At 36.1% G+C, this 15,891-nt stretch overlaps 1 protein-coding gene and 1 long non-coding RNA gene across 2 annotated transcripts; one reads left to right on the plus strand and one right to left on the minus strand.

Moving 5' to 3' along the window:
* Window positions 1-6,282: 6,282 nt before the first annotated feature.
* LOC112506183 lies at window positions 6,283-7,404 on the minus strand. Its single transcript, XM_025110202.1, has one exon. The coding sequence runs from the start codon at window positions 7,402-7,404 to the stop codon at window positions 6,283-6,285; it is 1,122 nt and encodes a 373-aa protein (XP_024965970.1).
* Window positions 7,405-10,970: 3,566 nt separating this feature from the next.
* On the plus strand, window positions 10,971-14,768 carry LOC112508205. The gene is made up of 3 exons (XR_003068627.1): window positions 10,971-11,044; window positions 12,566-12,831; window positions 14,510-14,768. It is a non-coding gene; the product is annotated as an uncharacterized LOC112508205 (long non-coding RNA).
* The last annotated feature ends 1,123 nt before the right edge of the window (window positions 14,769-15,891 follow it).

Raw genomic sequence — 15,891 nt, forward strand, 5'->3', positions numbered from 1 at the left:
GGCTTTTTCACGTTTTCATTGGTTTGAACATTGTAGCGACAGACGTGTTTGGAAAACATGCAGCGATGAGTTAACATATGATTCCTCATGTTTTGTAAAAGAGCTAAACATTGGCAGTTGGGAGTTTTAGGACAAGAAAGTTTAACTTTCTTTTTATTCGATAAAAAAGAAGTAAAAGCAGAGGATGAAAATTTTGTCCTAGCATTGGTTGTTTTTACAAACTTTCTATCTAGTGCAGAGTTTTTATTTGTAGGGGCAGGCGTGAACTTTACTTCTTTCCTGACGATGGGCTTCTTTCTTCAGCTGAAGGAGAAGAAAATTGTTGGTTAAAATTTTCAGAGGCGGGCCACTTCTGTTTCTATGCACGAGTAAACTTAATGAATTTAGATGAAAAGCTTGGGCCATGTGAAGTATCGTTGGCAGACTTAACTTTTTCATCTTTTCTTTTCCTTTGTCTGAAGCTTTCATAGGTTATGAAATATCATATTTATTGGGGCTTTGATAGTTGGGGTTTCTTGACCTCAATGATCTCCAATGATTCACAGACTATTTCTTCTTCAGAGTCAGAATCAAGAAAGTCTCTCGCGGATTTCTCAAACTTAAAATTTTCATGGATGTTGTTGGGAGCGATGGGTTCTGAGGTTGATGGTTCAGAGTGATCTGTTGGGAGTTCCATCGCTTCTGATTTCTTAGATGAACTTCCAATGTCACTTGGATTGTTCATCGATCCATCAGATGATGGTTCCTTACTAGGATTCTCTGTTCCATCGACAGCACTTGCTGATGAACTTGTGGGATTGATAACAAGAGATTCTGGTTTAAATACGGTTTCCATCGGTCTCTGGTTTGGAGGCATCATTCCCTTCATCAGAATTCTTACATGTGCTGCTCTCATACACCACATTTTCAAAGTCCTGCCTCATGAGTACAATTTTTCCATCGACTTTAACCCTTTTGAAGTTTGCTTTGGGTTTTGGGAAAAAGTCGGGTTTCCAAGTTTGAAAGTGGATTCAAGGGTAGATTTCTTGGTTTCGATGAAAGAATCTAGATTATTGAATCCAATCCCTTGGTAATCCTTTTGACCGTTAAGTTTTTCATAAACATCTTGGGCATCTTTGTATTTCTTCATCAGGAGTTCATTGGTTTGAAGCTTCTGATGAAGAATCTCCCTTTCTTTTTGGAAGAAATCCTTAAGAGCCACTGAATTTAGCCTTTCTGCCTCGGATTCTTTTAGGGTCTATACCTTCTTTTCTAAATCTTTAGTTATCTTCTTGTTTAGATCCAGAAGTTTTTCTTCCTCTGATTTTTTAAGCGATGCAATGCGTGTTTTTTCTTTTACCAGTTCAGTTTTTTCTTTTGTGAGAAGATCGGTCTCTCTCTTGTAAAAACTGACTTCCTTTTCAGCTTTTATCCTTTCAGATTTTTCAAAATTTAATATTTCTTTAAGTTTGAGAAAATATGTTGAAAGTTTCATGACCCTTAACTCTAACTCTGATGGAACAGAGTTGGTTTCATCGATGGAAGGGTCACATACCTGATCATTTGAGTCAGAGGTGGATTCTGCATTGGACATGGCAATGAGGCATATGAGTGCCTTGTCTTCTTCATCAAACGAAGAATCAGACACCCAATTTTCTTTTTCAACCATCAGGCTTTGCTTCTTCGGATTGTACTTGTATTTATTTTTATAATAGTCAGCATCCTTCACCAGGCGTCCTCTGCATTCCTTTGAAAAATGTCCTATCTTCCCGTATCTGTAGCAGCGAAGACCATCTTTCCTATCGTCTCCTTCTCTTCTATCCTCTCTTCTCTCCTCTCTTTCTTCTCTTCCCTCTCTTCTTTCTTACTTCTGATGGAACTTCATCGGCTTCTGATCATATGAAGGTTGGTACTTCTCCCTTTTGGAGTCTCTTCTTTCATACGGCTTCTTGACAAACTTCTTCTGGAATTGTTTCATTATCAAGGCCAGAGACTTGGCAAAAGCTTTAAGATCATCATCAGAATCGGATGGCTCTTCTTCGGATTCTGACTCTACTACTAATGCCTTCTTGTTTTTCCTTCTGTGATCTCTGGTGGAGGTCCTAGTAACTTCTTTTTCTTCTGCAGCAAGGGCAAGAGGTCCGCCGATGGACACTTTCCTCTTCATTATGTCCTTTTCTTGTGTAGCAAGAGTTCTATAGATGTCATGAAGCGACCAACTGTCTAAGTACTGATTTGCTTGGAGGGACATCGACAGCTGAGTCCACTTATCACCGAGACTCTTGAGAAACAATCATAAGTCTTCTGAATCGGTTCATCAGGGAGAGCCTTGAAATTAGTGTATTCGTTGATGTATTGAGCTCTACGATTTTTCTTCATTTTTGCACCTCTTTCCAGTAGGCTCGCCAGCTCTTCCCATATCTCTTTCGATGTAGTGCAAGCATCGAGTGATTAGAAGATGTTATTTGGAATGGTCATAATGATCAGCCTCTTAGCTTTCTTGTCTGCCTCTACACGCTCAAGGTCATCCTCGTCCTAGTTTTTTTCATCTTTGGGCATGTAGTAAGCAGCAACTTCTGCAGTAGTGCTTGTTCCAGGGACTCTTGGAACAAGAGTATGAGGAACATAAGGTCATTCCATGACAGATCTGAGGAGATTCTTGTCCATCCCCTCCAGGAAGTTCACCATCCTTATCCTTCATTGTGGATACTCTTCTCTTTGAAGAGTTGGAGGTTTGGTGAGGGAACCCACAATATATGCAGAATTTCAGTTGGCCATTAGAGATTTTTGAAGAGAACGAAAATACGCTTTTTGGAGAAGAGGATTATGAATTTAAATGGATGAAAAAACGAATTGAGAGATTTTAATTTGATCGTTTTGATTGAAGAACAATCAATCGGCTCTGATACCAATTATTGATCTCAGATCTCTCAATAACACGAATATTCAAGTTAGGAATAATCTAAATATATCGTGCAGATGGAAAAAGTGAAGAACACTCAAGAACACAAATAAGAATATTCAAGAATATGAATGAGTGCCGAATGATTCACTTTTATTCAAATGATTGGTGGAAAGAGTAAAAGATTACATGAAAGGTAAAGCCTATTTATACAAGAAATCTAATTAAGGAGATTGCCATTTATGGAAGATATTTAGCAAATCTCTTACGAGGGAAAGAAATCTAGACTTATGGAAAGTAAATAGAGCTTAGTAAGGAATGGAGAATCCAGCTGTCAATTTGCCATCTCCAGCTGTCTTCTAAGGGGCGTGTTTAACCATGTCTTATGATCTTCTTCATCGTGTACCTCTGGTTGAACTGTTGAGGAAAACTCCAAGTGTTGGTAACTAGAGGGGTTATGGAGATGCGCAGTTCATCGCACCTCTGGTTGTATTGGGCACTTAGACTTTTTGCTTGAGAGTCTTCCATCGGCCTTCTACTCTTTCACACTTGTTGTATTTTTCATTACTTTTACATATATGAGTAATGGGGTCTAACGTCTCCATGCTCATCACCATGGACAATCTCGATGCCATGACCGAGTACCTCTCCTATCTACGCGAGTATGGCTATAGTGAATGGCTAGAAATCAGACAAGCCATTCAACGCTCCAAATCTATACATAAGCCGATTAACGAAGACATCATCAGTGATCTGATCAAGAAGGTGTCCACGTATGTCGTAGTTCCTGAAAGGCCAACGCTGAAGAAAGGAGGAAGGAAGAAAAGACATTCTAGTCTTAATGATGGACCATCCCTGAGGAACGAACATGAAATAAAGTTCTCCTCAGATGAAGTCTTGAAGGATCATGAGAGTCCAGACATTTCTATGCTGAATCTTGCATTGCTAGCTAAGGGTCCTTATGTACACAACATTGTGCACTTCAAACCTGAGTCAGAAGCTATATTCCTTGACTATGACGGTGAACTAAGATTTTAGAGAATGTCTGAGTTACATCTATGCCCTATGGAATACCTCGTATATCTCATGTTCTGGCTAGATGATGACTTAAAAGGAAGAGTTATGGATCGAAAGATAATAAGGGAATTCCTACGTCGAAAGAAGCTTGGAAAAGATGTACCTGGTTACATAAAACTGAACAACTTAGACTAGTTTATTTCCTTTGTAATATTGTTCATGCACTATAATCTATTTACTATATCTACTTTCAGTTAATACTCTTATATTCTGTAAGTTTAGACATGTACTGAAACTCTTGTAATATCTCATTTGAATTTAATATAAGTGTTTTTGTGCATCACTGAAAAAGATCCCTGAAAAGAGTAAATAAGGACACAAGTCTATGAGTTCCAGTGTTACTCTAACATTCACTGACAATCTATAAGTCAGTGAATAAGCTTTCAGTTTCAGTTTTCCTTCTTGTAATTTTTCTTAGACTTAAACTTAAGAAAATTTTCTAAGTTAAGACTAACTCACTGAAAAAGATCTCAAAATAGTTAAAAGGGACATGTACTTTATGTGTAACTTTTCCTCACTATTATTTGATAAGACAAACTTCTTTATGTTATCTTGTTATCATCAAATAGGGGAAGATTGTTGATCCTCTCTCTCAGTGATTTGATGATAATCCCATTTACCTTATACGAAGTATTTTGTGTTTTTGTCTTCCAGTTCCAGCGATCATCACTGAGTCTATTCACTGATTGCTGAGAACATGCATTGTAAATCCATCAGGGACAGTGATACTTCAAAAAGACAAATCTCACACCAAAGAACCTTCAGCAAAAGTCGAAGACTGAAACTGAAGATTAGAGACTGGCGAGTACATGATGTAACACCCCCAAATACCACATTTGCATATAACACATATTTCATTACATGGAAATATATTTTACTTTACAAGGTCCCACTAGAACAAGGATTCTTATATGAACAAAATCTACATATGAAAAATTCCAAAATAAACCCTGTACTAACACATGTAATACAACATGTATCTTCAAAATAAGCCATCAAAAGCAGATCTTCAAAAGCAGATAATAGGTTAGAAAAATAATCACATTTTCTCTTTCCTCTTATTATCCCTGGACCCCGCTATTCCTGCATTTCATATTTTAAAACAGAAAATGAGGGTTAAACCAGAAAGGTCTAGTGAGTGAATCTCTCCTTTGAGAATGTATGGTAATGAATACCAACATATAATAAAGTAATTTTGCCCAGAAATATTTACAATACCCTCAAATAATGCAGTTCTTAGTGACATGTATAAAAGGATAAACTCAAGAACCTCAGTTCTATTGATAAAATACATCTGCTTAAAGATCTAATGTTTCCAATATGAAACAAACATTGTAACCAAGGCTTCTCTAAATCATCAGTCCATTTAGTTGTAAATATTAACGGAAAGATTTAAGGCAATACTTGCCCTTTATGACAAACCATTTTCCCCTTCTCAATAACATCTAAATTAATATTTCTAATAAGAATAATATATTTAATTCATCAGGTCACAAAGAAATGATGATTCAAAATTATTAAATCCAATTAATAATAATAGTAAGAGTTATAATAATATCCACATATGATAATGCCTCCCTTATTCCAAGTACACCTCTCTTTGATATGACACCCTTATTCCTCCATCAAAACAGGGTTACTTATCAGAATAGACAAAAGTCCCACGTTTAAAAGTACCCATTCCCAGTTCCAAACCAGACCAGACAAAAGTCACCATGTCTGGGGAACTACCTCTTAAAACAAGTTTCATACCAAAACAGACTTACGTCACCACGCTTGGTAGAAATAGTTTTATAAAATTCACTTCCATACCAAAACAGATTTACGTCACCATGTTTGGTAGGAACACATCTTTTTTTATTTAAAAAGATATAAAATACCCCTTTTTATATATCCATACTCAAACCCAATAATAGACATTTTGAACTATATAAATGTCTAGAATATTACACTCTTAAAATTATCAAATATAAGTTATCCGGACAAGTTATCTGGACATACAATCTGGACAACACTTGTCCTTTTTTGTCCGATTTACTAATCCGGACAACCCTTGGTCGATTAAAGACAATCACATGATTTATGTCCGGTTTAAGGCATTCCGGACAACACATGATCGGTTTAACCACTCAATACATGATCGGTTTATAACTAATCCGTACGACCCTTAGGTGATTTAAAGCTAAACCGCACAATCCTTGGTCGTATTCCTACTTCTTCGTTCAAAACTTTTGTCCGGTTTACATAATTCAAATTCGCACTAACTCCCTAAATCGCACAACACTTAAGCGATTTATGAATATATCGGACACTTCCTATTCGATTTATGAGTAATCCGGACAAGCTTTGTCCAATTTAGACTTAATCCAGTTAGCCAGATGACCTCGCTGACCACAATTAAAACATGAACCGGTCATCCGAAGGCACGGACTCGGTCGGTGTGGTAGATTACATTCTTTGCAAACAATTGGGGGAGTCGTGACCGAAGGATTTGAACTTGTAATACTCTGAGATGACCCTGAAAATTTGCTACCACCAAATCTCCTTTTATCTGAATTGTCTGACTTAAACCTGTTGAAACTTCCCGATGACCCGTCATGCTTTCGCTTTTTATCTTTATCACCCTTGAACTGAATGGTGTCGAGTCGTTCCCTTTCTATATTTCGCGCGGCGTCAACAACCTGAGCAACTGTAGTAAAATTTTGATTGATCAACTTTGATCTGTACTTTCCATTAAGTGACCATTTGAATTTTTCAGTTTGATATGATGCAATACCCGCAATGATACCCGCATAACTGGCCAAACGCAGAAATCTGGCCATATAGTCGGAGATAGACTCATCATCTCGCTGACGAATAGTAGCATATTCTCGACCATACGCATCTTTGTCAGAATTGGAGAAATACTGCTGATAAAAGAGCTCCTTAAATTCTTCCCAAGTTAGAGACCCAATATCAACCACCCCAGTATGGGCCTGTTTCCACACGTGCCACCAACAGTAGGCGTCACCTTCCAATTTATATATTGCCAATTCAACACGGATATGATCTGGGCAACCCAAAACTCGAAATATCTTTTCCAAATGTATGATCCAATCTTCGGCATCGACTGGAGTAGCTGCCAAAATAAAAACTCGAGGTTTCTGTTTGTGAAATCGTTCAAGCCATAGATGAATCTCTTGGGAATTACCCCCAGTGTCGGTTCCTTGACCTTGAGTCTCTGATGGTTGGTTCACAAGGTTTGGGTCTTCACCGTCGTCAGATTGACGGAGTGCTTCTACAGTTTGTGCTACCAAACTTGGTAGCATTTCAGACATAATTTGGTGGATTGTTGCCGTAATGTTAGGATCGATTGGCTGGGTTGGCGGGGCATTTGATGCATTTTCTGGCCCAGTTTGATTTCTTCTGGGTTGTCCCCGTCTTGGTCCTTCCAAACTCGGTGGCATATTGAATTACTACATTTGCCATTTAATTTTCATTAAAATCAACATTGGATATAAAGAAAACAAGAAGCATAATTGCAATTTACGAAAGCGAGAATTGAATTATAAAAGCAAGAATGATAYAATTAAACAATTAGAAGGGGAAACTTAAATTACCCGATCCTATTATTACCCATTCCTCACAGATCAAACTTAGTCTTACTACAGGATCTTAACCTATAGCTCTGATATCATAACTTGTAACACCCTTGTCCCGCGTGGCCGGAGGATGATGTGTTACGGAGGAAAACATAACAAGATAAATAGCTAATATAAATATATACAAGATAACCAGAGCTACTATGAACATCCATTAAAAGAAGGTGGTAGACTAAAAGTTAAGACAACATGGATACAGTTACAATATATACATAAACAAAAACTACTATACTATCCAAGGTCACCTTCAAAATAGTCATATTTCATCGCTCTCAATCCCGTGATAATCCCACCTACGATCATGTACCTGCCGAGAACAAAACAAACCTCGACTGAGCCAAATGCTCAGTGAACGGATAATTAAARTARCAAGATTGCAAGTAWAAATCGAGTTAATAAAAGATAATAATTATAAGGAATCCGAAAACCAGAACATGAAGGGATCAATTAATAATTGACATGAAATGTCCATACTGAAATAATTTAAAATAATATCATCAAGTCAAGAATTGAGAAATAAATAAGAAAATCAATTGGGTTCAAGGGTTGTACGGACCACTCGAACAATGGAAAATGAGTGTAGGGCAATACACTCAATTCCCTTCCGATAATCGGCTCCCGAAATTGGTTCCCGAATACGGCTCCCGATATCCATTCGCCCTCAAATTAGTCGGTACCAGGCCAGACTCATTTATTGACATTGGGGTATAATAGCGAGGACACCATGACAATTTATAGCCGCCATGGAGGCGTCACGACATCATTGCCCTCGATGTCGTGCCTTAAAGCACAAAATGCTCATATCACCAAAACATATCAATTTAATGTAAAAAGGGTAATCTCACAAAATATGAAACTATAATTATATACAAGTGAAAGATGCCGAGATGGTAATGAGATACAATATTGCCTCTATAATGAATTAGTGATTAAAGAAAGTCACAAGAATCGGGTATCCGTACCTTAGACGGCAATCGAAGAAGTAAGTACGTAGCTCATATCCCCTTGTTAATGCCCTTTCTTATTCTAAGATTGGTCCTGAATAAGTTACACATGATTGTGACTGATTGATACAAGATCTACGGATGTTACAATCCTCAAAGCACAAAGTACAAGCATGAAATAAAGCTACTAAATCCCCTGCACCAGACAGCTTTGAACCAACTTGACTTTGATCATTTTTATCATACTTAGAGATGCATTCAGGTGTTAATATCTAAGCAAAAGTTGTAGGACGATTACTTAGGGTTCCATTCAATTTGGATTCATTCCATTTGGAGCAAAGACCTATTTTATATAAATTTTCTAAAAACAGTATGCAAATCCCATTTTTGCACAGGACCAGCTACATAAACTCACTGTTTTGAGCATTGTGGAGGTAAAATCAAGTCTAAACATAAACTACAAGACACAGATACCTTTCCAACAATATATGGCACACCTCAATCGGATCAATGAGTGATTTTATATGAATTTTTAAACAAACAGCAGTACTAAGATTCTTATGCACAACTCAAAACAGCCCCTTTTATATAATTAAACACTAAAACTATCAAGAATCAATTATATAGCTTTACCATATTGCAAATAAATGATTAAAACTTATTTTATAACTTCTTTAACCAACAATGACATAAAAATAGCATCATTTAACAAAGGTTTAGCTTACTAATCAAAACCTTATGAACCCTAACATGAACCTTCTCAATTTTAACACAAATCAACAAATTAGACCAAAAATCTTGAAATTTATAGATTCATACCTTGCTTCTTTATATTCTCTTCAATCACTTAGCTTTAAATCTTCAAAATATCACCAAATTAGAAGATGCATGAGAAGATTAAACTAAATCTAGGGTTTATGTGAAGAGAGAGGACTAAGTCTAGTGAGAGAAGTGCAAGGGGGAAAAATGAGTTATTTTTCTGAAATTAAGGATTTAAATAGTTAGTATAAGAATTCTCACTTAGCAAATGTTACCCTTCATCAATTGCCTAATTTACTAGTAGTCTTTATATGGATTTGTCTTAACATTTCTAGTCCTAAGACCAATTTATTTTCTATATAATTAACCATTTACATAAAACTTGGACTTACATTATTAGTCCAAAATACAACTACTTTAAGTAAGAGTACAAGTAGATAAAGCATCTAATTGTCATGTAAATAAATATACCAAGATTAATCAATAACAAAATCTAGATTGTTATATATTCATTACAAATTATAATTATTGTTATTAAAAATAATAAATAAAATATGTTATTTTAACGTAAAGTTTAGAAATTTGATTTTTATTTTTTAAGTGCGGTTGAAGTTGAGTTTTTTTTAATGTTTATAGGCCACATATTTAGGGGGTGTTTGGGTAAGCTTATTTAAAACAACTTATACTTTTTTGTAAAAGTGCTTATTAACTTATGCGGTATCAAACTGGAGTTTTGTAAAAAGTGTTTGGATTAGCTTATAGCGGTACCAAAATGCAAAATGACCAAAAAGGACAGCTCATTTTTAGGTTATCTTCTACCCTATACCAGTTGATACGCAGGTAAAGCATCAGGTTCTATGAGTTGAAGAAAAAGGGTTCATATTTGAAACCCTAGAATCGTTGGAAGTTGGTTCGATCGATGATCTTCTGCTGTTTTCCGGTCGTTGTCTCCTTCGAATCGTTGTCTCCTTCAAATCGTTCTCTCCTTCGAATCGTTGTCTGCTGAAATCGTTGTCTCCTTCGAATCGTTGTCTGCTGAAATCGTTGTCTCCTTCGAATCGTTGTCTGCTGAAATCGTTGTCTCCTTCGAATCGTTGTCTGCTGAAATCGTTGTCTCCTTCGAATCGTTGTCTGCTGAAATCGTTGTCTCCTTCGAATCGTTGTCTGCTGAAATCGTTGTCTCCTTCGAATCTCTTTTCCGGTGAAATCGTTGTCTCCTTCGAATCTCTTTTCCGGTCGTCGCTCCTCCGTTCGGTATAGAGAAAGAGTATGCACAGGCGAAGGAAGAAGCAGGAAGCCGGCGATGAGAAACCAGAGGACTTGCCGGCGATGAGAAACCAGGGGAGAGACGGATGCGATGAGCGGCCTGTAGGGTTAAAAGGGTAATATGTCAAATAAGTCAAGAGGGAGTAACTTATCAAAAACAACTTATTACCGGTTTGGCACCAGTATAAACAGTTTTTTTTTTTTTTACATTCAAACACTCAAAATAACTTATCGACGGTTGTGGACTGAAATAAGTTGATAAGCACCTTAAATAAGCTTTCCCAAACACCCCCTTAGTGTTTTTTTTATGACGTGATTGAAGATACTCTCAGAAACATTATGATGATGTAAGTAATTGTCTTACGTGTTCTTATAGTTTTTATCCACTTGATATCTACTTTTGATGCAGGTTTACCAAGAAGAAGCCCTAGGTTAGTGAAAGATGAGTAAAGAAGTGCTTGTATCCAAGAAAAAAGGTTAGTTTCACACTGCATTGAAGTTGATTTATTTGATATTTTGTGTTTTATAGTCCGATTTTAGGGTTTATAATCCATTTTTTCACCAAAGCTTTTGGTTTATGTGATGTATTTTAGGGATTTTTTGTGTATCAAGTCAATAACCCTCTTTATATTAGAGCTGTTTTTTATGAAATCATTCAAAGAGATGATAAACATTGTTGATTTTCTAAATTTGTATGTGATGTAGTGTTGTTATTAGTGTTTGCATGTTTCTTATGTTGGTCAAAAGTTTCTTATTTTTAGTCTTTATTTCTATATGCATCTGTGAATAAGTAAACTCATAATGGGTTTCTATTACTGCCAATACATACATTCATACTGAAATTGAATTTTTTTGATATTTCAACTTTTTCTGTGTGTGATAAGCCTATCTGGAATCTTCTTTTCACCCAAGTAGTTGGTTTGTGTGTTGTAGTTTAGGGGATTTTTGGGTATCAATCAATAACTCGAAAAAGAATATATAAACCCCTATTGCATTCTGGAAAATGAGGATTTATGTTTACAGAATCAACCATTGCTTTTGTGTTTAACGATTATTCTTGTTACTAAACTAATTACTTGCATCCTATTTGGTTATTCAATACTCATATGACAATTTTATATCAGGTAATAGAAGTTCATTTGTTCCTCAATCTAGTGACAACAATGATCCAAGTGAAGAACCTAGGTGTAAGGTTAGAGAAAAAATAGATGGGTAAGTGACCAAAGCCCACTAAAGTCTTAAAAGCAGTTGTAGAGGCAACAGTCCATAGTGAGATAGAATATCGCAGAATTAGAACCCGTATGTCCCTGAAGAAACTGTTTAATGTTGTACGATCCCTGACAAGTGAACAAAGACAAGTGTGTCCTATGGGTTTTGGGTGTTTATTTTCCCTCCAAATTGATTCTATCCCTGTAAAGTTGGCCCATTTTATCATGGAAAACCTTGATCAGAAGAATTTGAAGATCAAGACTAAAAGGGGTTTGATTCATGTCATCAAGGAACTTGTTTATGCCATGACTGGTCTTCCGGTTGGAGGCAAAGATATACTTTCCATAGGACTTCTTGAAAACGATGATTCAATGGTCAAAGAGTTTCATAGTGAATTTGGTAATAATAATAATACTACCCCTGCTGAGCTGGTTAGACAGATTAAATCGAATGTTGATGCGGGTCCAATGTTTAAGATCAATTTCATCCTTCTCTTTGTGAATATTATGTGCCAAACCATGAAAACGGGTAGATGTTTCTTAGGTTACTTAATCGATTGATTGGTTGAGACAATATCGATCAGATGGATTGGTGTGCCCTTATAGTACACTGTGTGGTTGAATGCAAATACGGGTGCTTACCAGAAGACCCCCGTTGTTTTTTCACAGGTCAATTGACTGTATTGGCGGTTAGTACTTAAGGGTTTGCTAAATAATTTATTTTTTTAGTTATAGTTATGCCAAACATTTTTATTATTAGTGGATTGTCACCAATGTCTTTTTTTTTAGATTTTGTACGTTGATGCGACACATTCATTAGACAGTCCTACAATGAGACAGAGACCCGCATTACTAGGATGGACAGCGATTTGTTGAAGACGAGGGAGTACGAGGATATCGAGAAAGGGGGATTCGGTGATTTTGAGATCAGCCAATCTTTTCATGGTCCGATGAATTTGTTTTTCCATGACGCTCATGTAGACCAATTTGCAAATGGCCGCCCGCTGATTGATCTTGATGCAGTTCTTCCCGACACCTAGCCAACTGATGTTGAGGTAACATTTGTATCACATTTATTTCATTTTGTATGTTTTTTATAATGTTGTTCAGTTTGTAGTTTTGGTTTAACTTGCCTGAGATGTATAGTTAGGTGATTATCTAATTCCAATTAACATTCATTCACAAATGCGTATCTGCCAAAAATAATAGTTTATGCATTTGATCAATCTAAGTCATACTCATTAATTATGCAAAGATGCATATGCCATGATAAAACTATGAAAAAAAATTAATAACAAATGTAGCATGATGTGCACATATGCATGTTTTTAATTTCGTTATATATTTGATTAGTTTCTCTATTCACATATGCATGTAGTATATAATAAAACTGTTCTTTGATTGCACAGGTGCATTGAAACATTTGATTATGACATCGAAAGATATTGTATTTATATATGCATCCAAGGAAATTAAAATTTGTATCTATACATGTTAAACTACAGGGGTTGATACAATTAGTTGATTCCAAGGTTCAGGAGATGGAACGTCTTAAACAAAAAAATTATCATATGTGAACCAAGGACTATATTTAGATCCACAGCATGAGCATCTCAATAATTGTAGATCAAAACTAATTGTTGCATCTGGTTGTGAAGATCGAAATACTGACCTTGTTAAATGTGTTTCTGCTAAAGACATAAGTAGAACGTATGTAAGGCGTACGCGTAAAGTGCCTGTAGGTGGTAGTGTACCCGTGTGTCCCATAACTAATGATGAGATGACTCCAATGGTGAGACCGCAACCACTGTGGAATGAGGATTTATAGACTCCAACGCAGTTTCCAATAAGCCGGATGTGCTTGGTTATCTTATCTCTGCTGCCAAATCTATTGACGAAAATTGAAGAAAAAACTATTGAATCATTGTCTTCTCCCCTAATTTCGACATGGACCCGTCACAAGAGTGGATGATATTGCTCGTAATTCGACTATGACTCACGAATCTGTAGATAATTTAGGTGCCACAGAAAAGACTAGTGAGTACGTGGGGAGGCACGATAACCGCACGGGGTAAGGAGGGGAGACGTGTTGTAAGAGCGGCAATCGTTCTATGTTCACCATATGTAAGGAGACAGGTTAGTGTGTTGCACATGTGACCACTGTAGAGTTCAAGATTGCCAGATCTTTGTTTGCAATGATGGGTGACATTAGGTAAGTAGCTATATTATTTATTTAGTATTGATCGTGTTGATTCTTATCGATTAGGTTCTCTTTTTTTTGAAGCATGATGTCTTAATCATTATAATATCTCATATGTCAGTGAGCCTGTGTTTGAGACTAAATGTGGTGTTAGCAGTATTCGCGTTACAATGGAAAGTTTAAACCAGGGGCCTGTGTGATTGCTAACGTCATTGACATGTGGACCGTTTTGCTCAACCATGAAGAACTACACAGGACTCCTGAGTCTCTGTCAAGCTTCTTTTTCCATTCCTCTATTCTAGTTTGTATTAGTATCTTTTGGTTTTTACACCACAGTGATATGAGAAGTGGTAAAATGAGCGATAAAGAGAGATATGGCAAGTATTATGTGAATGTAACATCAGCTATAAGTAGGCATCGTGAATCATTATCTTTCAAGAACATTGATCTAGTGAGTTGGTTTGGTCTAATTATTCTTGTACGTATTTTGTTGCTTTTGTTTTTAGTGATGTATGGATTTTCATTGTTAACAGGTTTTCTTTGCCATTGTGGAAGCTGAACACTTTTACCTCTTGCGTTTTAACTTGAAGAGAGTGGCATTTGTTGTAATAGACAACATGTCTGTTGACATTTCATCTGAAACCAAGTATAGTGTTACTCCTTCAATATTGGTGAGTACCTATCTATTTATAAGAACATGAATTTCTCGTATTAGATAGCTCATGGTAACTTCTTTTTATCTTTAAATTGATAATCTATTGTTCATATTATGTTCATACATATGATCCAATGTGTATCAAATCGTAATTTTACACATGTGCATACCCAAGAATGTTATCTTACTAGTACATGCATTTGTGCATATGCACAATTACCTCTTTCATATGCATCAATGATGCTATAATTGTTTAACCAACTGTTCATATGCACTGATGCATACGTCACTGTATTTTTCCAGTGTTATCATTCAATGTCTCTTTATACTAAATATTTAAGCTACGTCACTTCATACATTTTTTTATCGTATAAAACTTTGTTTGTGGAATATCTAAGCTACATAAGCCACAAGAAGGCTGACGCTATCGATAGGACTAGTTTGGTTAGGCTGAAAATGAAGTGGCGCACTAATGAGAATTCTATAGGTTGTGGAATATTCGTAATGTGCCACATGGAAACATACATGGGCCAATCTGTTGGTCGGTTGGACTATTTACTAGGTAAAGGGTCGGCGACACAACATGTGCAGTTGACGCGTTTGAGGTATAAATATGTAGCAAAGATTTTGTTATCTGATATGAATATCAAGGTAAGGTCATTGCATTAGCCGATACATTTGATGGCATTGACCGTGAAGCCCAGAAGATCATAACGACAAGATCTCTGGCTACATAGAAAGAGAGGACGAAGCTTTTTTTAGGATAGTGTTGGAACAAGGAGAGGTTGTTTTGGGTTATTGATACATATATAGACATTGGGGAAAGGTTTTCATATGTTGGTTTTGTTATTTTCCTTTAGAATTGAAGTATTATTCATATTTTTCCGAGTGGATGCACAATTCCCCCTTAATTCATAAGTATTGTTTTTGGATTCATATGTTCTACATTTAGGAATCTTAATGTGCATATAAATGTTTTTATAAAGTCCAGTCACTTCATTATATACGTAAGCTATTACGTATTGTTGGCGTTATATTAGTTGTGTTAGTTTAGGGTGAAAACCGATTCTGTAATAAACATTCATCTTATGTATTGTTCGTCTTAAATTAATTGCATCATGTTTGTGTTATAATCGGAAGGCCCTAACAACTGTTCATGCTATGTATTGTTTGTGTTATATGATTTGGTTTATGCTTGGAGGAGAAACAAAATACTATAATCATCGTTCATCTGATTGCATACTAATAAACCTCCTTTGA

This window comes from Cynara cardunculus (assembly GCF_001531365.2).
Source record: "Cynara cardunculus var. scolymus isolate 2C chromosome LG 2, CcrdV1, whole genome shotgun sequence".
Lineage (NCBI taxonomy): Eukaryota > Viridiplantae > Streptophyta > Magnoliopsida > Asterales > Asteraceae > Cynara > Cynara cardunculus.